This window comes from Anolis sagrei, chromosome 6 (assembly GCF_037176765.1).
Source record: "Anolis sagrei isolate rAnoSag1 chromosome 6, rAnoSag1.mat, whole genome shotgun sequence".
Lineage (NCBI taxonomy): Eukaryota > Metazoa > Chordata > Lepidosauria > Squamata > Dactyloidae > Anolis > Anolis sagrei.
The window spans coordinates 70,458,796-70,483,521 of NC_090026.1; the positions used below are offsets into that span (position 1 = coordinate 70,458,796).

At 40.8% G+C, this 24,726-nt stretch overlaps 1 protein-coding gene across 1 annotated transcript in view; it reads right to left on the minus strand.

Moving 5' to 3' along the window:
* The window catches only part of EEPD1 (endonuclease/exonuclease/phosphatase family domain containing 1), a 65,966-nt gene that overhangs the window by 15,097 nt on the left and 26,143 nt on the right, over window positions 1-24,726 (minus strand). The window contains exon 2 of the mRNA XM_060781619.2: window positions 7,060-7,111. Coding sequence (XP_060637602.1) covers window positions 7,060-7,111 — 52 coding nt within the window. The remainder of the gene's footprint in view (window positions 1-7,059; window positions 7,112-24,726) is intronic.

Genomic DNA, 24,726 nt, shown 5'->3' on the forward strand with positions numbered 1-24,726 from the left:
GAGCGGGCAGATCTGGCGTGCATCACGGAGACCTGGCTGGATGAAGCGGGGGGCGTAAACCTCTCCCAGCTCTGTCCTCCAGGTTTCTCCGTGCAACACCAACCAAGAGCCGGAGGACGGGGAGGCGGGGTCGCAGTGGTCTATAGAGATTCCATCCATCTGACCAGGAGCCCCATCCCGCAGACCACAAATTTCGAATGCGTCCACCTGAGGGTGGGTGACCGGGACAGAATAGGGATTCTTGTAGTGTACCGTCCACCTCGCTGCACTACAGTCTCCCTGCCTGAGCTAGCGGGGGTGGTCTCGAACCTGGTGGTGGAGTCCCAACGGCTCCTTGTGCTGGGGGACTTCAACATCCATGCCGAGACGGCCCTCTCAGGAGCGGCTCAGGACTTCATGTCTGCCATGGCAACCATGGGGCTGTCCCAACAAATAACTGGCCCCACCCAATGTGCTGGACACACATTGGACTTGGTTTTCTGTCAGGGATGGGAGCAAGGTGGCGGTGTGGAGGAGTTGTCCATCTCTCCGTTGCCATGGACCGACCACTTCCTGATCAGATTTAGGCTCGCTGCGCCTCCTAACCTCCGCAAAGGTGGAGGACCCATTAAGATGGTCCGCCCCAGGAGGCTTATGGATCCAAACGGATTCCTGACGGCTCTTGGGGATTTTCCCGCCACCTCGGTAGGTGACCATGTCGAGGCCTTGGTCGCTCTCTGGAATGGGGAGATGACCAGGGCAATTGACAGGATCGCTCCGGAACGTCCCCTCTCAAGTAACCGAGCTAAACCAGCTCCTTGGTTCACTGAGGAGCTGGCAGCGATGAAGCGAAGGAAGAGGGAACTAGAGAGCGTGTGGCGCTCGGATCCAAGCGAGTCAAATCGAGCACGGTTTGTGTCCTTTTTAAGGGCATATGCCGCGGCAATAAAAGCCGCAAAGAAAACTTTCTTTGCGGCCACTATTGCGTCTGCAAAAAACCGTCCGGCGGAGTTGTTTCGGATTGTCAGAGGTCTTTTAACTCCCCCTACCTCAGGTGGGAGCCCTGACAACTCGGACACGCGCTGTGAAGCATTTGCTCGGTTCTTCGCAGACAAAGTCGCTTTGATCCGTTCTGGGCTGGACGCCACATTAAATGCAGTCTCTGTGGATGTGACACAAGCACCTGCTTGTCCTATTTTGATGGATTCTTTTCAGCTTGTGAAACCTGAGGATGTGGACAAGATACTTGGAGGAATGAGGCCCACCACGTCCATCCTAGACCCCTGCCCATCCTGGCTTCTGAAAGAGGCCAGAGGGGGATTGGCTGAGTGGGTAACGGTGGTGGTTAATGCCTCCCTTCGGGAAGGCACGATTCCAGCGAGCCTAAAACAGGCTATTATAAAGCCGCTGTTGAAGAAACCATCATTGGACCCCACTAAATTTGACAACTTTCGGCCTGTTTCCAATCTCCCCTTCTTGGGCAAAGTCATGGAAAGCGTGGTGGCCTCACAACTCCAGGTATTCTTGAGAGACACGGATTATCTGGATCCGGCACAGTCTGGCTTCAGACCGGGACATGGTACCGAGACGGTCTTGGTCGCCTTAGTGGATGATCTCCGCCGGGAGCTAGACAGGGGGAGTGTGTCCCTGTTGGTGCTTCTGGACCTCTCAGCGGCCTTCGATACCGTCGACCACGGTATTCTTCTGGGACGCCTTGCAGAGATGGGTCTTGGGGGCACCGTTTTACGGTGGCTCCAGTCATTTCTGGAGGGTCGTACCCAGAAGGTGTTATTGGGGGACTCCTGTTCAACACCACAGCCTTTGACCTGTGGTGTTCCTCAGGGCTCCATACTGTCCCCCATGCTGTTTAACATCTACATGAAGCCGCTGGGTGAGATCATCCGGAGTTTCGGGGTGCGGTGTCACCTGTACGCAGATGACGTCCAACTCTGTCACTCCTTCCCACCTGCTACTAAGGAGGCTGTCGAAGTCCTGAACCGGTGCCTGGCCGCTGTGACGGTCTGGATGAGGGTGAACAAACTGAAATTAAATCCAGACAAGACAGAGGTACTCCTGGTCAGTCGCAAGGCCGAGCAGGGTATAGGGTTACAGCCTGTGCTGGATGGGGTCGCACTCCCCTTGAAGGCGCAGGTTCGCAGCTTGGGTGTGACCCTGGACTCATCGCTGAGCCTGGATCCCCAGGTTTCGGCGGTGACCAGGGGAGCATTTGCACAGCTCCGGCTCGTGCGCCAGCTGCGCCCGTACCTTGGGAAGTCTGACTTGGCCACGGTGGTACACGCTTTGGTCACATCCCGCCTCGACTACTGCAATGCTCTCTACGTGGGGCTGCCCTTGAAGACGGCCCGGAAGCTCCAGCTAGTCCAGCGCGCGGCAGCCATGTTGTTAACCGGAGCGGGACGCAGGGAGCGCACAACGCCCTTGCTGTCCCAGCTCCACTGGCTGCCGATTAGCTACCGGGCCCAATTCAAGGTGCTGGTGCTAACCTACAAAGCCCTAAACGGTTCCGGCCCAAAATACCTTGAGTACCGCATCTCGGCCTATCAGCCCACGAGGTCCTTGAGATCATCCGGGGAGGCCTTCCTCTCGGTCCCGCCTGCCTCACAGGCACGCTTGGCGGGGACTAGAGAACGGGCCTTCTCGGTGGTGGCCCCCCGGCTGTGGAACTCCCTCCCTGCGGAAATTAGACAGGCGCCCTCCCTCATGGCCTTCCGTAAGGGCCTGAAAACCTGGCTCTTTGAAAAGGCCTTCAATTAAGTGCTGTGTTTTGGAATGACCACCGGAATGGACTAAGACGACGAGACGGATTATGACCTAAACAAGACGAAGCGGATTTTTAGCTTAATTAGTTGTTGTTAGTAAGATGTGTGTTTGACTCTGATTTATTGTAACTGTTGTCTTTATGTTCTGTGTTCTGTACACCGCCACGAGTCGCCTTCGGGCTGAGAGTGGCGGTCAATAAATGCAAATAATAAATAAATAAATAATAAATAAATAAATTCATCAGTGTCACAAATAGACGGTGAAGCAACATCTTCTCTGGTGGCCAGAATATCCTCATGAAAAGATAGAGCAGCCATCTACCTCCAAACTCTCCAAAGAATCCCAATGCTTAAAATTTTCCATCACTGTTCTTCTTTATCAGCTGGAGTTTGGAGGTAGATGGCTGCTCCTGCCATCCTTACAGATCTGTGGGTTCACTGATCAACAGGCAGGTTGGTCAATTCTTGGATCCAGAACCATATATGGGACAAATCTTGTACACACATGTCACCAAATAAACTTTTGGCCTGGCATTTGGGTCTTATATGCAGAACATATCTCACACCTGAACACACAATGCTAGTTGGGAGATTCTGGGAGTTTTAATTCAAAACATAACTTCCCCCAACTCTGCTCCTACTCAAAAGTTTTAAAAATCTTGCTAGAAAGAAATGTTAAAAAGCAGGAATTTGGCTAGTATTCTATCTTACAAAGTTGTTTAAATCATTTTTCACAATTGGCTCCCTCAAAATGAGGATTATTTCCCTTTGTTAATGAATGCAAAATAAATTCAAAAACTGGAAATATTAGAAAAGGATTTCTATCTACTTGCGAAACAAAAGGGTAGAAGTTGATATTATTGTTTCCCAAAACAGTGTCCTCAGTTTTTTTTTTATATCTATGATGAAATAGCAGCTGGTGGAACTCTTGTGATTTATTTCCTGGCAGGAAAAGTCTTAGGCCAAAGTGTTAAATTCAAATGGGAAATTTATGCAAACTTGCAACGATGCAAATTCCTGAGGTCAACTTGGTTTAATTAATTTCAATATGCATCAACTTTAATAAACTAGCAAATTGCACAAATCAAAAACAATGTGTACTAATTCAGTTAGTTTTGGCTGGATGGCTTAACAATTAATCTTGGCTAGACAAAACAAGCAAGCTAAGTGAATTACACAAGTCTAGAGCTGATGTGTGCATTTGCAATGTTTCCAAACTCTGAGTTTCTATCGTATGCTTCAAGCTTTAAACTTGTTCAGAAAAAAGTGTGTGTGGGGGGGGGGGGGGACACCAACTGACATGTGCATTGGATGTTGGATTATTCTCCATGACATATATACCTGGATTTTGCTGGAGTAAAATGTAACACCTTCACTTTCTGGGTTGTTGTAGGTTTTTCCGGGCTATATGGCCATGTTCTAGAGGCATTTTCTCCTGACGTTTCGCCTGCATCTATGGCAAGCATCCTCAGAGGTAGTGAGGATGCTTGCCATAGATGCAGGTGAAACGTCAGGAGAAAATGCCTCTAGAACATGGCCATATAGCCCGGAAAAACTTACAACAACCCAGTGATTCTGGTCATGAAAGCCTTTGACAATACCTTCACTTTCATTTCTCTCTCTCTCGCTCTGACATTAACTAGGAGAATTAACTACTATCAGTAATAATCTTATCAAAAAGATAGAAATAAAATTCTTCCAGATTGTAGCTGAACTTTGGACATGTACAGATTATCTGGTAAGACAACATCACTTCAACCCAGGGTGCTTATAAATAGGAAGAGACACAAATAGGTGGATTCAGATAAGAATTTTACTACACAACTCCACCTTAAGTAACATTTAATTTTTTTATCATTTTGAGCAAGACACAGATAAGCAAATGACGCCTCTTATGCATCCTTGCTTGAGAATAATGCTTCCCCTCCTCCCTGAATGTAGAGTCACTGATGTTGGCGCAAAACCTCTATAAACTGTGCTATAAGAGAAACTCTTCTAGAACACCTTGATATTCATAAGAAAATCTGTACTAGAAAGTGTTGAAAATCCACTGACCTCAATGGTGGTACCAAGACCCCATCTACACTGCCATATAAAATACAGAAAAGTACATCACTAATAATATTAAAATTCACAACTTTGCATTTAAGTCAATGCAAAGTAAAGGAAGACGCAAAGTAAGAACTTTTTTTTGTCATGTCAGGAGCGACTTGAGAAACTGCAAGTTGCTTCTGGTGTGAGAGAATTGGCAGTCTGCAAGGACGTTGCCCAGGGGATGCCCAGATGATTTGATGTTTTTATCATCCTTGTGGGAGGCTTCTCTCATGTCCCTGCATGAGGAGCTGGAGCTGATACAGGGAACTCATCCGCCTCTCCCCGGATTTGAACCTGCGACCTGCCAGTCTTCAGTCCTGCCGGCACAGGGGTTTAACCCACTGCGCCACTGGGGGCTCTTAAAAGTAAGAACTGGGAAGGGGAAACAATAATCAACTCTCCCTTTTTCTTAGTCTTGTTATGGACAGTCTGTTTTGCTGCAAAAGTGAGAAATACAGATGAAGTAGAAATGTACTCTGACACCAATGGGGGTGGGGGCAGGAAACCATTACAAATGCATTGCATGCTACACTTCGGAAATTTTCTGTAGAATCTGCCAGCTAGGCCAGGAGGAAATGCTATATTGGACTGATGAAACAGAAACACAAATAAACTTGTATAAACACAAAATTACACCTTTCCGTTGGCTCCTACTTATGGCAAACTTATTCTGTGGTTTTCTTGACAAGATTTGTTAAGAAGTTTGCCACAATCTTTCTTTAGGCTGAAGGAAAGTTTAGCAGGCTGAAGGAGAATATCGCACACTAATGGAGTTCAATATCTGAGAGGGGTTCAAACCCTGGACTCCCAGATTCTTATTCCACCATTAAAACAACCATATCATATTGGCTTGCAAACCTATACACATCTGTTAATTTTTGGATATATTTACCCAACTCAGCTTGTGAGCGCTAACAGGAATGAGGTCACAATGGGCCACTGAGAACTAAAGAATTCCTCTAGTTTTGTAAAAGAACGATTTTTAATGTAAACTAGCCAAAAACCAGCTAAAAACATACTAAGCACTCCCAAGAGCCATGGAAAATTCAGAGTCATTGCTAGAAAAGAAAACTGACGTGAGGGTGGTGGAGTGGGATAGCCTGGCTGGCTGGAGGAAAATGTAACTGGTTGGCCAGGACCATGAACCTCTATTATTTCTATGAAGATATAGTGTAACATTTTGTTGTAGATTCTATGTTCATAACTCACAGTATCTCTCAATTATTTTCCACATATAAGAAGAAAGCCACAGATATCAGGAAATGAAGAGAAAATTTACAGAACCCTAAGATTTGCATGATTGAAAGCCCGTGGTGAATTTCTTTATTCCTTCACCCACCCAGTTGAACAAACACATTGTTTTTCATGTACAAGAACAGTCATATCGCAAAAAACTTTCTTTAAAAAATCTGTTTTACAGGGAGTTGTTATGTAGTATAAGAGATGGCCGTTGGAACCTTCCTACAAAAGAGAATGTCACTACTTGCTGTAAATACATTGTAAAGCTGTAAACAGGTTTTAAGTTTCAATTCCAACACAAGGGCTATGTTCTTTTTTACCATGTTTGAACAGTATTAATAAAGGTTGGTTATTTATTTATCATGTCAGGAGCAAACCAAACAGTTGTATTGCATTTTTAACAAACAAACAAAACACAAAGTTTGAAAGCTTGGTGCTTATAGAAGACTTGGATACACTATAGTTTAGCAACAGACATTACTGCCAAATTCATCTGACAATGTATTGTTGGTTTCTGTACTATCCGGACCCCAGGGCTAATCTCAGCCTATTAAAAAATGCAGATGTACAACACATAATCTAGTAGCTTATAAGAATGCGAGAACACTAGAAGAGGAAAGTCATTGCTGTCATGTCCACTTGCACATTACACAGATATGACTCCAATTTAACATCAGGACTCATAGAATTTCTACTTTAGGGAGGGGCATCGACAATTCTCAATGAGATCGCTACTGCTTCACCAAACTATAGATTTCAGCATTCTATGGGATATTGCCATGGCAGTTAAATAGGGAACATAGTATTCCAAGTACATAATGTGAAAGGACTCAACGAAGCAGAAAACATGAAGATTTGGGGAGCCAGAGGAAGGAAAACACAAGTCACAATGAATAAGGAATTCATGTGTTCATGTAAGAGTTGTGCTTGAATAGATTTGCATTACTATAAAAACAGTTTTAAATACCTTTTCCAGTGCATCTCTGTCAACCAACTCTTGCACGGCCAAAAGCTTGATGCTACAAGGAGGAGAAAAAGAGAGAGAGAGAGAGAAAAGAGAACACAGAAAATGTGTCATTTAAAACCACACAAAACTAGCTCTGGAATGTTGAAAACATTACAAAGCATTAAGTTATGCAACGTTAAGTAGCAAGTTAGTCAACTGTTAAGCAAACATTGTTCTAGTGCCATCAACCTATCTCCCTCTATGCAAACTGTCCTCTTTGCTTGACCTTGTGAAGGAATGACCTGCAAGAATTTATATTGCATCATCTGACACTGATGACAATCTATGCCCTCCTCAAGCAGTTAGAACTTCTGTAAACCGATTTATATCTGACAGCTTCAACTATTCCACTAAAATTCAAAATGCAAGAGCCACCATCGTGAGATGTGTGTCATTCAACTATAATAATGGGAGGTGTGAGATCTGAACTAAAAATCTGATTCTTCCTAGCTTCCGAGTAGCTCACAATTAGAACATGTGTGTGATAAACAACCTTCATATTTGACCAAGCGTTGGAAGTGCCCTACTTCTCTGTCTTTATGAATTTGATCTTTCATAACCAATGGCCTAAGTTAATGTTCATATAATCACATTTTACAATAATGTTCTACAGAAGCATGAGTGCTTCATCAGACAATATAAACAGAGGGGAAAGATAGAACCGTATCTGATCATCATTGATCTAAAACGCCACTTGGCAAACTTCAAGAAATCTACTTTGTTTCTCAATAATAACCATATTAATTCTGACAACACTTTCATGTAATTGGATACTCCAAAACATTGCAGAAAGAAAGCAATAAGGGACAGAAATAAGATTGTGGCTGGGCTCCTGAACTGACTAATTGAAACCACGGGGTTCTTAAGGAAGCAGCATTGCCAAGTGAGGATTTATAGCACTGCATAGTGAAAGAGAGATCAATTCATCTAAATGGTAGATGGCAACCTGGCACCAGTGCTCGTATATAAGGAAGAGCTGATTGGATGCCCTCAGCGATTTTAACAGAACAAATCTAAAAATAGGAGACGGTTATTGCTGGATGTCTAATATGTTGCACTTCTCCAAGGACTACAAAGGTTGACTTAAAAAAAGTTTTGTGAAATTATATAGCTAGCTATGAAGAATAATCATCCACAGAACAGCCATAGTGTTGAAGCCAAGATTCAAAACAATAGAGGCAACTACATATTATAAAGAATGGTAGGCAAAAACACTATAGTCTTTTACCCAAATGGAAGGGGTGAAATGCAGAGAAACCAGCCTCATTTGCAAGAATGCCTAACATTTATCTCAATAATGGGTAACAATACAGTTCTCCAGTGGTTGCAGTTCCCAGCATTCCTGGCTATACTTGCTAGGACTGATCACTCGGGGATTTTTTTTCATGTCGGGAGTGACTTGAGAAACTGCAAGTCACTTCTGGTGTGAGAGAATTGGCCGTCTGCAAGGAAATTGCCCAGGGGATGCCCAGATGTTTTATCATTCTGTGGGAGGCTTCTTTCATGTCCCCGCATGAGAAGCTGGAGCTGTCAGACAGGAGCTCATCCCGCTCCCTGGATTTGAACCAACCAACCTATCAGTCAACAGTCCTGTCAGCACAAGGGTTTAAGCCATTGCACCATCAGGGGCTCCATCACTAGGGGATGATGCAGCCTGATAATGTCTGGAGGGCTATGCTTTGCCCACTCCTGCTTTGTACCAATGGGCCACAGGAAGTCAAGTGGTAAGATCTAGACTTCCAGGCCTGAAAATGTACCTCCTGTTAATTTCATCCAGCAACAATAACAGTCCAGCAACAGTCCTAAAACTTTGATATAATGCAACTCTAAATCAAAGAGAAATCATTAGCTATCTTGTGTACGGAATAAGGATAAAATAAAGAATTCTGTACAATGTATGTCTATGTTCCAGAAGCATTCTCTCCTGACATTTCACCCACATCTATGGCAGGCATCTTCAGAGGTGAAACGCCAGGAGAGAATGCTTCTGGAACATGCCGTAGAGCCCAGAAAACTCACAGCAACCCAATGATTCTGGCCATGAAAACCTTTGACAATACATTGAACTAGGAACACTTTTTCTTAATTGGAGAAGCACTATGGTTCCAAAACAGTGCAGGCACCTACCTTAACACACATTTGTACCTGGAATGTATCAATTTTTTATTGGGATGTGGGGACTAATGATACAGACCAGGGATTCTCAACCTTTTCAATTCTCCAGATGCTTTGGACTTCAATTTACAGAAACCTCAGGCAGCATGGCCAATGATCAGGGATTGTAGGAATTGAAATTTAAAAAATCAGATCATCCAAAGCTTGAAAATCAGTGGCATGGACAACCAGTTAGCAAATACTTTGTACTGCTCACTATGATCAATTATCACTTCTTCCATACACATCCATGATCAATTGGTCAGTGAGAGGGATATACATAATCTTGCATTCTGTTGGTTAGTTCCAACTACAGCAGACCTATTGAATCACTTGCTGAACACCTTGGTAATTCCATTAATTCACTGAATCTACTTTAGTTGAATCTAAGAGAATCTACCTATTGAGAGATTCAACCCTAGGTAAAGAGGCATTGAATTTTTCACCAGACAACTCCTTTATAAAAATTTTGGCTGATATATGGGGAAACCATTGAGTATACATGCTTCCTCATCCAGCAATTGTTTGACTCCTTTGCAACCTCTACCTCAGCCGTTGGGCAGAATGATTCTCACACCCATGTTGGTTATGGATTCAATGGGAAACTTTTTCTTCTTCTGTCCACCCTAACAAAAGTTCAAAATGCAGGCATAGCCTTAAAGGAATGAAGAATCTTAAAAGAAATATGGACCTTGGTTAAATACAACTGCGTTTAAAAATGCAACACCTTATTTTAGCCAGTAGCTTTGTGAACACTGTTGCAATGGGTCTGTATGTTTGCTAGTACTATATCTGGCAATACCAAATGAAAATAGTTAACTAGAAGAGAAGAAATTCTTACAACAAGCCATGGTATGGTATCTGTTCACCCAGTAAGCAAACATAGTAAGTAGCAGGAATAGGACAACATATGGAAAAGCGGTACAGTATGTCACTGCATCAAGAAGAGACATGAAAACAAATTCATCTGTTGGAAAGCTATTTTGGAAAAGGTGAAAAGTTTAGTGAAGGAGCATAAGAACTCAAAGTTTTGTTTTAGTCAACACATTAAGTAATACTTCCAACAGTTTTAGTTATTTGTACGGGGATCATTCCTGTTAGGGCATTTGAGATATGTTTCATTATAGCAATAGAAACAGCTCACAATATGCTTTGCCATGACAACGTTAGTAAAAGTTCTTGAAACTAACCACTGCATTTATGATATTCCTTTTGCTTTCATCCATCACAAAGTAATTTATTCTGCTGATTGAGGATAATACTTTTTGGTCCAATGCCAATTCAATTCTTCTAATATGGACTCAAAAGAAATATAATTTTAAAATAATCAACTGAAGTTTGAATGTAAGTGCCTATATGTCTGATTGCCCTCATAAGAAGAATATTACTTCTTCTTGAATTGCTGAACAGATTTTGCCTCGGGCTCATGGTGATGAACCTGTTTCAGGAATTTAATTGGCTGGGATTCTTTTCCTGTTGTATCTAAATGATAGTGCTGAGTTTCCAGAAAACTTTTCAGGAATGGTAACAGTGCCAAAGCTAATGCTGCCAAAAAGTGTGCAGGATATCACTTGGGTTTACAGAAAGGCAGAAATTAGGCACCTCTGGACATTTTGAACCCCAGCCACCTAAAGCCCCAACTCACTCAGCTAAAGGATTGTGAAAGCTGCTGAAAACATCTGGAGAGGTTTATCACTTCCATGTGAGAAGAAACCCTAGCTCAAAATGAACATCAAAAGCAGCCTACAAGATGGGTTATCTGTCAAAATGACACCAAATTTGAAAAAAACCCCAAAAACGTCCTTACTCCTTTTGAGCAGGTAGACATTTGATGGGGATATTACTTATGTTAAGGACATTAAAACAGTAGAGAAAAAGGATGGGGGAAGCGTATGCTTCATTTTGCTTTACTTATTCTGCAAAATGCCCCTGGCACAACAATTAAAATGGGAATTGGGAAATCTTAATCCAACGGCATCCTCTTCATCAAGGAGAGAGAAAGAAGAGAAGAGAAGAGAAGAGGAGAGAACTGCAGAGAAGGAAAGAGAGTAAATGGGGTGGCAGGGATTCGGGGGTAACAGAAAATGTGAAAATGGGAGCGGTCCCACTGACTGTCAACTCACGTCCTAGCCATTTTTGGTTTCAACTTTCCCACTGCTGACACCCGTTCTTCCTACCTGCATGTCCTTCATCCAAGCATCCATCCATTCAACATATATCCCATTTTCCTTCCAGAACTACAGCCCTTCTAGCAGAACTGGGTCACAGAACAGTTAAACAGAAAACTAAATACAAAAAACTAGGGACCAAGATGGCTCACAGAATCATTAAAAGAGATAACTATGTATTTACTTTTGTTTAATTATTGCTAGGAATGTTAGAAATCAATATTATTTTTCTTTTCTTTATATCTTTTTCTAATTTTTATAATGTTTAGAAAATTATTTTCTGTATAAGTTTTCATTTTTTTTGTTTTGTTAGTCTATGTTCTTTTTATTGTACAATATAAAAATACAACTACAACAACCACCTATCGAAGGGCGAAAGTTAGTTAGCATACAGTTAGTTACTAAAACCCCACTGGACAAAAGGGTACTTCTCCTTCTGAGTACACATGGCATTTTACCTGAAAAGAGTTCCCATACAAAGATAAAATAGAAATGCATTTTATTATGCCTTTGGAACAGGCAGGTAAGCCAACGCCTCCCAAGAACAGCTAGACAGCTGCCCCATTCGAAGCACCAACATAAAAGGAATTACTATGATGAGTCATTGGGATCTGGCACAACAAGACCCATCTAAGTAGGAGTAGGGTAGGGGAATCATTTCAAATCCAAGAGAAGTATTATTTGCAGAAGAATCTCAATTTCAACACTCTTGCCCACAATGCAAAGCTTTTCCAGAGCACCTGTGCAGTTGAGCAAGGCAGGAGAGCAAGAAGGGAGAGGTAACAGAAAAAGAAGCATGAGGAGACAGGGCAAGACCATATGGAGTTTTGAGCAATTTAAAAGTGTTGGTTTTTTTTTAAAAAAAAACTTGCCTGGGTTAAGAAGGTGGGCATGGGGAAGAAAGATTAAGAAAGTGGTCATGAGGAAGAAAGTGACTGTAGTCTTGGCATTGCTGGAAGGAAGGGATTCATTTTCCTTGCCAGGGGGCAGGGTGGCTTGGAGAAAGAAAGCAGAATTTTGCAGTTCTGATGTGGCAGGAAAGCTTGCAACTTGGTAAGCCTTCTGGATAGGGCACAGCAGAAGATATAATGCCTCTTTCAAATATGCTTTATCTGCCTGGGAAGCCAATTAGAGAAGGTAAAACAGCAGAACATAGTTCATACCAATTGCCCTCTGACAAGAAACTCTCATCTAAGGACAAACTAGCTTGACCCAGCCGAATCCGCTTGGGATCAGCAGTTGCTGTCTCTTCTGCCTACTCTGGAGAATATTTGCACATTTCTCTAAAAAATGTGAACTCTGGTGTTTTATACTTCAAATTTCTATCTAACAGATGGTGAATTGAGTAAAATCGCTAACATTGCAGCTACTGCAACTCTGTCAAAATATACCCCACCTCTCCAACTACTCTCAATATGGAGAATGCTTCCTTCATTAACATGTCCAGGAACACAATTCTAAAATAAATCAAGATCTCCCTGTATCTATATAGTCTCTGCTTTCCTGCCAAAATGAGGATTTGTAGCACTGATCATAAGAATAAAAAAGCTGTGCAATAAAATGAATTTCCTATATATATGCTTGTTAGAGATTGCCTGTATGTCATCTGAAACAAAATGGCAGCCTCCAAATCACTATTTAAGAAAACACTAATTGCAAATAAGCCAAACTGCATTGTTGAAGTTCTGCCTAACTAATGCATACAAGCATTTCCAGGCACTTTTGAACTAAGAGCCCTTTCAGACATGGCAGGAACCTGGGAGAAAGTGGGTTAAAATAACCCGCTTCCTCCTGGGTTTTTGTCTCCACTCCCAACCTAAACCCCAGACTTTCCCTGGGGGGTGGCTAGATGCCATCTCAGGGCAACCAAAGATTGATCCAGGATGGCATCCACCCCCCCCCCCCAGCCCCCCATTTCCCCCCATAAAACTTACTTGGGGGTGGGGCTGCTGGCAGTGCAGGTCCCTCTGCACAGTACTCCTGATGTGGAAAAGTGACATTAGGAAAACTTAGTTTCCTTCACATTAATTTGCTTTTGCCCAAGGCATCATTTGGGCCTGTCTGGATAGGCCCTAAATCAGGAGTGGTGTTTACATGGTCCTCAATATTGTTGTTAAACTACAATTCCCAGCAGACCTAGCCAGCATAACCAATAGTGAAAGTTGCAGAGCAACATCTGGGGCCCTCCTGATTCCCAACCCTGGCTTAAATCTCACTGCTAATGTCAATTAGAACAGACCAGTCAAATCAGGGCCCTTCCACACAGCCATATAACCCAGAATATCAAGGCAGATATTCTACAATATTTGCTTTGAACTATATTTGAGTCCACACTGCAATATAATCCAGTTCAATGTGGATTTTATACAGCTGTGTAGAAGGGGCCTCAATGGGATTTGCACAAGCTCTGATTCAACAGTTGATTCAATGGGTTTCCTCAAGTTGGGTCTGGGACTGGATTTGAACCTACAGTTCTAGGATAATTTTCAAAGAAACTTTATTTGTAGTACATCCTTCCATTAAAACAATTTTCTGAATTTGTACATAATCTAACCTATTTTTGCTTGCTCTTACCGTAAGAAATGATATTCTGGATGAAACAATATAGTAATAATAAAAAACCCACTTAAAAATAACTATAGAAAGTTTGTGCTAATAAAAGTAGACTGGGAATTACAATCTTTTTTTATCCTTTTTCCAGAGAATATAATTGACTCATTTAACTGATTTTTAACATCCTGGAAGAAGAAATGTCAACACAAGAAACAGGGCTATGATTGTGAAAAAGCACAATAATACTTGAATTGTGACATGAAAAACATAGAATATTAATATTTTGCAAACACATAACTTATTCTATCTGCTCCTTTGCTTTATTCTTTTAATTTCCCTTGTGTATTGTTCTTTGATGCCTTTGAAATATCATTTGCTCCATTTGATTCTTGCCTCACCATTATAGTGCAGCCTCCCTGATTTTGTGGAGGAGCAAAGGTACGGCAGGCTTTTAAGAAAAGAAAAGAATGCCCTATGATTTTTCAGCATGCCTTGACATAAACTGCAACTAAAAATAAAATTAAAGAACTATAGAAGGAACCCAGAAATAGCAGCGGATTGTTTCTCTTAGGGGTTTATCATCTCAGGAGCTTAGTTCTGCATCCTTGCCAAACAGATTTAAGCCCTGGAAGCAATCAAATGTAATTTAAGGTTGTCAGATTCCCTGCTTTCATGGAGTGCCTCAGCTAAATCCTATTCAGCTCTTTCATTGAGGCTCACATCTCCCATTAACTTGTAAAAGTGTTTGACCCACTTGCACATTACAGACTTTTAACAAAGATCTTTTCAGGGCAAAACCCCCAGATGATGCTTCCTATCAGAAACAAATGTTTTAAGGATGCTTCATAAATAACAATATTCTAAACATCCCTCTATTTTCATAAGAAATGCAGCATAAAACTCTTTGCTGCTCACTTTGTGCAATGACAAAAATGCTCACTGTGAAGCCAAAACCAATTACTTCTCCAAAGCATGTTTATATAGAGCAAAAATACAGGTCTGGATAAATGAACAGGGATAGTGAAAAGTGTCCTCCTAGCATCTTTCAGTGTAATAAATACTTCTAGTCTCTTTCAAAATCTGTCATTTTTTTAAAAAAAAACTCAGGCTATGGTTTTGACAGAAGTATGGCATAAAGACACAGGACAAAGTGGCATCACAAGATGCAGAGCTAACCTTAAGAAATGGGGCTACAAAGTGGAGTCCATGACATGTGAGTGCAGAGAAGAGCAAACTACCGACCACATACTACAATGCAACCTGAGCCCTGCCACACGTACAATGGAGGACCTTCCCACAGTGACGCCAGAGGCACTCCAAGTGGCTAGCTTAATGCCACTTTTTTTAATGCATTTAAACTGTACCCTAAACTTGCTTCTGACACAATAAATAAATACAGGACAAAGTAGTAGCCTCAACTATGGTATTAAATTAATTTAGGAGAGAAGAACTCCCCAACAAACTACACACATTAGGCTTCAAAGTTGAACATTGGTATTAACATGTAATTTTGATAGTCAAGCTCATCACTGTTCCTCTGCACTACTCTGACTATGCCAGAGGCAGCTTCCTCAAGTAACATCAATCACTTCATTCATTTATAAGGATAAAGCAGCTCAATGAAACAGTGGAGGCTAGACTACATATGATGTTTAGCACAAAGAGATCACTTGAAACACCTTTTGTGTGCCTCAGTGTGCAGAACCAGATCTAGTCATCTATTAATCTGGTTGGTGGCAGTGTGTAGCAGGAATGCCCTGAACAGCAGTGGACATTTAGATAAAACCATCTTCTTAATCTCAAATACCCTGTACAACTGGCTGCCCAAGAAAGACATGAACGGATGCTCTCCCCATGTCCAGTGTGCAGTTAGTCCTCTCACTGCTGTCAAGAATCTCTAAAACCCACAGATACAAATTATTCCTCTTTTGAGTACAACTCCCAGCACCACCAACACAGCTTTGAGCAGCACAGTTGATGCTGGCAATTACACTCAAAGATTAGAAACTTATCAAGCTGTGAAGATGTACTATATGAAAAAGCATCAGTATGATGGTTGGAGATTTGTTTAAAGTCGTCTGACATTTCTCAGGTTCACGCCTGGCCAACCTCACGCCTTTTTGATGGAAGCGAAAACTAAAAGCATATATTGCATAAAGTATGGAGGGCTGTAGGAAATTGCAGCGGAAATATGTCTGGGTTGTTGTTTCAAATATGTCTATTTGAAACATCATTAAAAACTGAAACTGGATATCAACACCCATCCATTTCTGCTTTATAATTTGCAGACAGGGCCTTTTCAAAGCAGCTTTGGGCACTCACACAGATGCCTTTTTCTTTTTTTAAATTAGGCCATCTGTCTCAAGTTGTTAGGCAGAACTTTGCAATTTCACAAGTATCTTATTAGTTTCATGTGGGAAGCTGCATGGTAGTTAAAAGTCGCAGTGGGGGAAATTAAACTTGTGTCCATTCTGAATGCCCTATTATAAATTCTAAAAACCATAAAGTAAACAAGATGATTTTTCCCATTGGGACCCAGCTGTTGCCTTGCTTTGATAATGATGAGCTTAAAGGCGCCTATACCACAATATGGAATCTGAAGCCTCAGACTTGAGCTATTATTCTTTGTGTTACACACATTAATGTTGCTACAGTTTTAAATACCAAATGACAAGTGCTTACGATTGCAAGTTTCATGAAATAGCTCAGTTTTCTCTGTCATTCTAACTCAAAGTGCCATTTCCTTTTTCCACCAGGTCTACCACATGGGAAAGTGGGCTGAAGATTCAGAATCATATTAATAACATGGCTTCAAGATAGATAGATAGATAGATAGATAGATAGATAGATAGATGCCATGTTATTACAGGAAGCATATCGAGGGATTCCGCAGTTCCCTCCCCACTCCCCCTCAAGCTTTCCCTCCTCCTTCCTACTCCTCTCCTCCCTTGCTACCAAATGTCTTTTGACTCACCTCCCTCACCCCAAAAGCAGTTTTTCCCCTCACCTTCCCTGGCAGTCAGATCCTTTCCCTCTTGCCTTCCTTGCTTCCAAAACCTTATTTCCTTCCCACTGCTGAGGGAGTGCTTTGATTGTACTTTTCTTGAATGGCAGAAGGGGGTTAGACTGGATGGCCCCTAAGGTGATGTTGGTCTAAAAGTTTGTCTATGATTGATATGTATACAAAATATATAATATATTATTGGGGCTACATGATAAATGCTTTCATTCAAAAAGAGATCTGCAGCTGAAAAAGTTTTAAAACTCCTGGCCTAGCCAATGGTCTGAGTCAAATGTTGAGTGAGCACAATGGAGAGTCCAATGTTCCTAAATTAGACTGGGATTAGACTACACTGTTCTATATCCCAGGATCTGATCCCAGATTGTTGTCCTATCTCAGTTTATCTGGCAGTGTATAATCCAGTTCAAAGCAGAAAACCTGGGATGAGATCCTGGGATATAAAGACAGTGGAGAAGGGGCCTGAGGCCCCTTCTCCACTGCCATATACTCCAGATTATCAAAGCAGATAGTCCACATTATGTGCTTTAAAGTGGATTATAAATGTCTGCACTGCCATATAAGCCAGTTCAAATCAAGAAATCTGGATTTTATACAGCTGTGTAGAAGGGGCCTAACTTTAAAAACCATAATGTTTGGAGCATATAACATTTTTAGATGTCAGTCTAAAGCTTTGCTCCCAGGAGTGATATTCATGACTCATTCCACTCCACCCATCATGCAACCACTATCTCAGGTAATAAAAGGGGATACAATCCTTTGGGAATGATCTTCAAACTCCCTGTGAGATAAACCATGATTAATGCGAAAAGCAAGATATGTGAATTGACCTTGACTGTTCTGTTATAATTATGTATTAAAATGGCTAATTACACTATTTATAACAGTGTTATTAAGGAAGACGTAGGAGTTTGTTTCATTTTTTAAAAGAAAGTTAAGTTTAATAGGTTGTGCTAAAAGCTTTCTACTTTCGGCAACATGGTATAGTGTCTTATGCTGTGGTTAGCTGTGCCATGACCACCACCTTGAAGCTATTGCTAATAGTAGAATTCTTTCTCTGGAAAAGACACTTGGAGTCTACGCAACTTAAGGTATCATTCCAGGTACCTAACTGACATCCAGTACTGTGTACACAGCAGCTCTGTAGCTCATCAAAATTATATTCTCTTAAAGGGGTGGTAACTAGCATTACTACAGATCTTTCAGCAAATGAGGAGTAGTCTCGCAACTAAATTGCAACAACAGTATCTTGTGTGATCTGACAGCAGGAATGTCTCATACCAGGAGGAACACAAAGTAGCAATCCATATGTTTTGAAGTCCCATTTGTTCTCCCTATTTCAACATGTACCAATTTATCAGCACAACCTTCATTCTTTCAGTGTAATGTATTGCTTCCCACTATAAAAAATAGCTACAAACAAAAATAAAACAAAAATCCACCACAAATATAACAAAGGAAGAAAAGAACTTTTACAAAACTATAAAATCCTAATAATACTGGGCTTTTCTCTAGCAGGCAACAACTTTTTTATTCAAACAGGCCTTCACCTTTTAACTAGTAGTAACAGAAAACTGTTTTAACAGGATGTAATGTATCCTGTTAAAAGGTTTTCTGCCATTACGAGTTAAAAGAGTTTACATACATATTCAGTGTATTTTTAAAATGTTGCAATTGGATTGCCTGTTTAGTGTATTTTTCTTCATACATGCTATTTTAGCAATGTTTTGTTCTAATTTGAATTGTAAATTGTCTTGGATGCCATAATGAAGAAAAGGAAATAATATAAATTTAATAAATAAGTAGAGGACACAACCCCAAATAACAAAAACGTAATTTAAAAACAATGCAATACTAAACATGATTATCTCTCTCTCTCTCACACACACACACACACACACACATACGCACCAATATTCTCCCATATCCCACTCTATTTAAGAGGGACATCATGCAAAAAAAACAAGTATGTTATAAGGGTTTTTTCCCCTTTTCTTGCTTCATGAAGGCTGCATAAACATCCGTGTGTGTGTGTGTGTGTGTGTGTATATATACATACACACACACACACCAACCATGGCATTCTTCTATGAGCAAAATTTTGTTTTACATTTGATGTGGGATTGGGTGAGACCCACCTGCTTCTCTGCATTTTAAAGCAGTAAAAGCCAAAAGAGCTTCATCACTTGATTCTGCTGATGTAAAAGTCATATGAGCACATCACTGGACACATGACATAAGTTATCTAAGCACAGGTAAGTGGCGGGATGGCAGCTTTTCACAAGCATGCAGCAGATAATCATGCAGAAAAATGTCCTATCACCTGCTTGTCAGATGTAGATATGATAGCCTCCCTGCTTTGCTCATGTAAATTACAGCCATGCCTCACAAATGATGCATATGGTTAAGACTACTACCTTGTATGAACAAACAAACAAAATAGTCAACCAACTGCACTTAAACACATGATCCTATTGAACTGGGCAATGACCTAAAGGCACTGGATTCCTGATTTTGGAAGTTAAATAGGATCAACTTAGATAGAAGACTGTCAAGGAATAACAGGTATAGGCTGCATTTTGGAACTGGTAACACCAACTCTGAGTATTCCTTACTTAAGGAAACTCTCTGAAGTGCATGATCTTGAAGGCACATTCACACACACAATTTGGTGGGAAAGGAAATTCAATATCACTGCCTTTGCCTTGGCTCAACACTCACAACTTTCCACTGAAAGGCTGTTATTGGACTACAGTCCTAGCCTTCCTCGCCATTGCCAGTGCTAGTGGGAATGGCTCCATGACAACATCAAGCTTTAGCTGGCTACCACCAAGGACAAGGTATGAATTTATCACACAATACAATATTGCTAGTTATATAAACCTGATGAAAAAGGCATTCACTAAAAACTGGCAAAAATCTTTGTTTTATTTTACAAAACATTCATTTATAGCTGGTTAGAGGTGCTCAATAGCAGGGGTGCCCCTGCAATGCAGGATCAGGGAATAGATGATCCATGGGCAGCATCAAACCCACCTACTATATTTATATAACTTCCAACACCCCCAGGATCCACACAAAGCTCCCTTCTTTTACAGTTTAGGGGGAAAGCTTTCACCCCAAATAGCCTTGTTACAAAACTACACCAAATATACAGCAATTTTGCAGTCCTTCACTGCCCTAACTGCCCCCATTAGCCCCAAATAGGCCAAGTAGGAAATGTTGTACCATCACTGTGGTTCCAGAAAAATGTAGCCCAGTTTTCAGCAAGTGAGAAAGATGACTTCTTAAACATGCATCCACATTTTATGCAACTATTCACTCTGAAACCTAAACTCTTGTGTTTTCCTTGAGACCTGGTAATTTAGAATAAGGATAAAATCTGTTCTATAAAACAAACAAGTAATAAAATGCTCAATGTGGCACATGGAGCATGTCTCTTTCCCCTTTGCCCTGCTCATGTGTTATCATGCACAACAGTAAAAATTCCCTGATGAGTGTATTCAGACCAGAATGACCTTTGCTAAGAGTAAGTTCATTGAACTCAAGTAACTCAAAAATAGGCAATGCTCCAAACAGACAACTCAGAGGTTATTAGGATTCCTTGCAGAAGAGGAACGTGTTTGTTTTGTTCTCAGTCTAGAAAGAGAAATCCCGTGACATGTACAAAAGAGCATCTTCAATTCATTAAAAGATATTGAGCAATACTGAAGTAAGGATTGATCAACATTCTTTCAACAAACAAAAAGTATCTTCCATACCATCTCATTAGGATTAAGTAGTCTGTTTTCCAGATGCATTGAATTACAAAACCATCACCCCCAAGTCAGTTGTAGTCATAACTTGGAGCAGATATTAAAAATAATGTATTCTGTTAGCCAATCATGAGTCAAACATATCAACTCCATTTAAGTTAAAATGATAGTAAGGGATGAAATATTTTGAATTGCCGTTATATAAATTAAGGTCATTGGTATAGATATCATAGAAATTACTTCAAAAATAAACTTTCATTGGCACTGTTGCCACAAGTGAAACATTTTGCTTTCACTCCCTCAAAAGTGGTCTTTTAACACTTTGAATAGACTTCCCCTATGTGGCACCTTCCAGACATGTACAAATCCCACAATCAAATTGCTAACTGTAAATAATGGGATTTGTAGTTCAACATACCTAGAGAATGCTAGGTTGAAAAAGGCTGTACTGAAACACAGGATCTTTCAGAATGGGCACTTCAGTTTTATCACTGATCTTTAGCTGAAAGTATTACAACTGATCTGATGCATCTCGTTCCTTCTTTCCACCTTCACCTACCCCCAAATACGTGTATATTCTCCACTCATCCTAGAAACATCATGGAATATTTAAAAGATTTGAACAATTCCTGCCAAAATGCCTCTAAACATTTCCCCAAAAGCACTTCCAAAATAACATTTAGAAATAATTCAATTCATGACTCACTATATCAAAGCAGTTGGCGCCATTATTATTCATGGTGTTATTTTAAAAATGTAATTCCATAACAACTTAATTGCCTGAAAAAAAATCACAACAGGTAGCCATGCTGTTTAATTCATTATTTTGTAATCTGGGCAAAGGTTGTGGTCCAAACCATATGCTAAGAACACCAGGCTTAGAAAGTTGGCTCAAGCTGTTCAGTACCTTCAGTACATAATGTTCAGAAATTATGTGTCTTAGAAGCAATTTTGGCCTTTCTAATGTCAAGAAGCCCAAATTCCCAGCACCATTAACTTTAGCCTCACCAGCCAAAATTGATGGGAATTGAACTCTTAACATCTGGAAACACCACAAATCGCACACTGCCACCTTAAACAAAGATGTTGCAAAACTGACCCTGGAGTCTCATAAAGGCAGTATTCCAGTTACATGTGGATAATCCAGTTTCAAAGTCTAAAGCTCTTTGGGTGTCCTCAGGGTATACTGAAAGAAAGTCACCTGCCAATCTCAGATATTTCCTTCCTTTTAAAAATATGAATGGGCTTAGTGCTGCGGGTTAATCATACCATAGTTGCAGGAAAACACCTGCTGTTTCCCTACTCAAGGAGTGCTTGTGACGCCACCAATGCTGCCAGTAACTTCTTGGTTGAAAGAGTTTTGTTAAGTTCTTAAGAAGCTCCATGACAACTTTCCAATTTTAGCATCTTTCATCATGTCTACATGCAAAATATTTGCAGACTTGCTTGACATGGAAAAAAGTTAGAAAGTATCTGGCAAAAGTGTAACATGTTGCCTTTGTGCTCTCCTTAAGTGCCTGTGCCATTTCATCAGCACTTTCTCTCTTTTTCACTACAGTCATTGCTGCAGGACTGCATTCAGAATGTAGTCCATAGGTCCCCAGTTGAATTGACTTATGATGAACATATGCTGGAATTGAGAGCAACTGCCCTTTCGATAACCTTGCCCCACAAGGGAGATTTGATACTGGTCGTTGAAATCCAGGGAGGGCATTTTAGAAGTGGGTTTATCACCACTTCTTTTAAACAGAATGGAAAACTTCTCTTCCAGAGCAATGCATTAATACTATATTGCAACAGAGGTCTAACGGCATCTCTTGACTGGAAGACTAGCCAAAAGGAACAGGAATCAAGAAGACGAGCTGTTTTCCTTATTCATTCTAGCAGCCCACATCTCCAGTACTCACCAACAGAGGTTGACCCCCAGTGTAATCTTATTCATGGAGTTCCTAAACATCCCGTTGTCAATTTCTACTATAACAAGGGCATCTCTTATCTGAGAGATTTTGCTTTGTCATTAAAGGCATCATAGCATACTACTGAAGACTCTAGAACTGGATTTAGAGGGGAATAGCTGAAATAAAATAGGATGGATGATCTATTCCCTTTTCTCTGTTATTGAACCAAGACATGTTTTAGAAGAAATTATTCTTCTACTACTCTGACAAGGATACAACAATGGTTTAATTTATGTTGGAAGCACTTCATCAAGAAGCCAGTGCTTACAAACAATTCTATGATGAAGCCTAAGAAGCAGATTAAGCTTGGATGTGTCGGCTTGGTAAGGGTGGCTGAACTCACACTGCTGGTGTCAAAATCTCAGCAGAAAGAGCTGTTTTTAGATACAGCAACAGGGAAAAGCAAGTCAGTTAATGTTTAAAAAACAAAAACAAAACCAAGGACAGGCTTTCTCTGCACTGATTAAAATCTCTTAATGGCATTCAAACCAGGACTTCCTGTTTGGAGAAATAATCTGAGGGGAGGGGAGGTTGCTGAGCTTATTCATATAAAATAAAATTACAGCACAACTTTTATATGAGCAACACCCATTCTCTTACAAAATCCTTAAGAGCAGTAATAACGGATGCAGCCAACTTCTTCAGAATAGATGCTAAGCAAAACAACAATGGGAGGGGTAGGGGAGCAAGAAGACTGGGTGTAATAGAAATACATGCCTGTTGTTCATATCACTCATAGCTTAGCTTGCAAGAGATGTTAGTCCCATAACTACAAATTCTAGGGCAGCTACAATTTCATCAGCATGTTACTAATTAAAATGATTTAAAACCACATCATCATCATCATCATTATTATTATTATTATTATTAATTTCTTACCTGCTTCTCCTCACAGCTTGATTTGCACATCCACTGATTTTTTAGGAAATTTTAATCAACATAAACTTAACAGTACTATTTCACTGGAAGACCCCAGGGGCCATCCAGTCCAAACCCCTTCTGCTAGGCAGGAAAAAAACCAGTCAAACCACTCAAAACAGATGCCCATCCAGCCTTTGAAATAAATAAATAAATAAATAAATAAATAATAGGAAACCTACTAGGTAAACTTTGGAGTTACTGCCTCTCAACTTTGTCTACCTCACAGGGTTGATTCAACTCCCAAACAGTCCCCTTTTATCTCAAAATCCCTTTAGAGAATGAATATGGGTCCCCCCCCCCCCGCCCACCAAAACTTTCAGGGAGGAATTCTGGGAAATGTAGTTTGGGAAGACAAGGACTCCTGTGGCAAAGAATTCAAATAGATCCGACATACAATACACATATGACTTTTTGCACATCCTTTAAAAGAGGATGTTCTCTGCCTATGCACTGAGTTTTCAAATGGAATCAAGCCTCTGCAAGCCTCCTAGTGTGTAACTTCTTCTGTAAACTACATATGAATGGAACACACACACTGTTTGAAAATACAAATCAGCTCTTACAATAAAAGAGACAAAGTATTCCCATTAAAATATCTGGGAAAACAAAAAGGTTTTGAGATGACTCAGAAACTAGTGTATCCACATCAGTCCTATCTTATAAGAGAGGGTGTTTGACAGCTGGAGGTGCCACAACTGAGAAGGCTCCTTTATTGATACATAGATAGTTGAAGAACAGCTTCCCCTCGTGACCTTAAATTACAACAGGAAGAGTTCCAGACTGTTTAGGGCTTTGGAGCTCAGCATCAGAACCTTGAACTGAAGCCAACTGGCTGCCAATATAGCTTTTTTCAGAATGCAAATACTATAATAAACAATTAGACAGAGTGTTCCTGTTCTAATGGGAATTATGTTAGTGGAAAACACTATGGATCGGGTAATTTCTGGTAATTGAGATACATTTCCCAACTCTATACAGCAAAGAAATATTGATCATGAACAGTAAGGGGAAGAAAAACAAAAACCTCCCCTCTTTTGTCCCAAACATGGGCTTGTTCCTTTTTGGCAGTAAACAGATACAAGAAACCTGTTCTGTGTCTC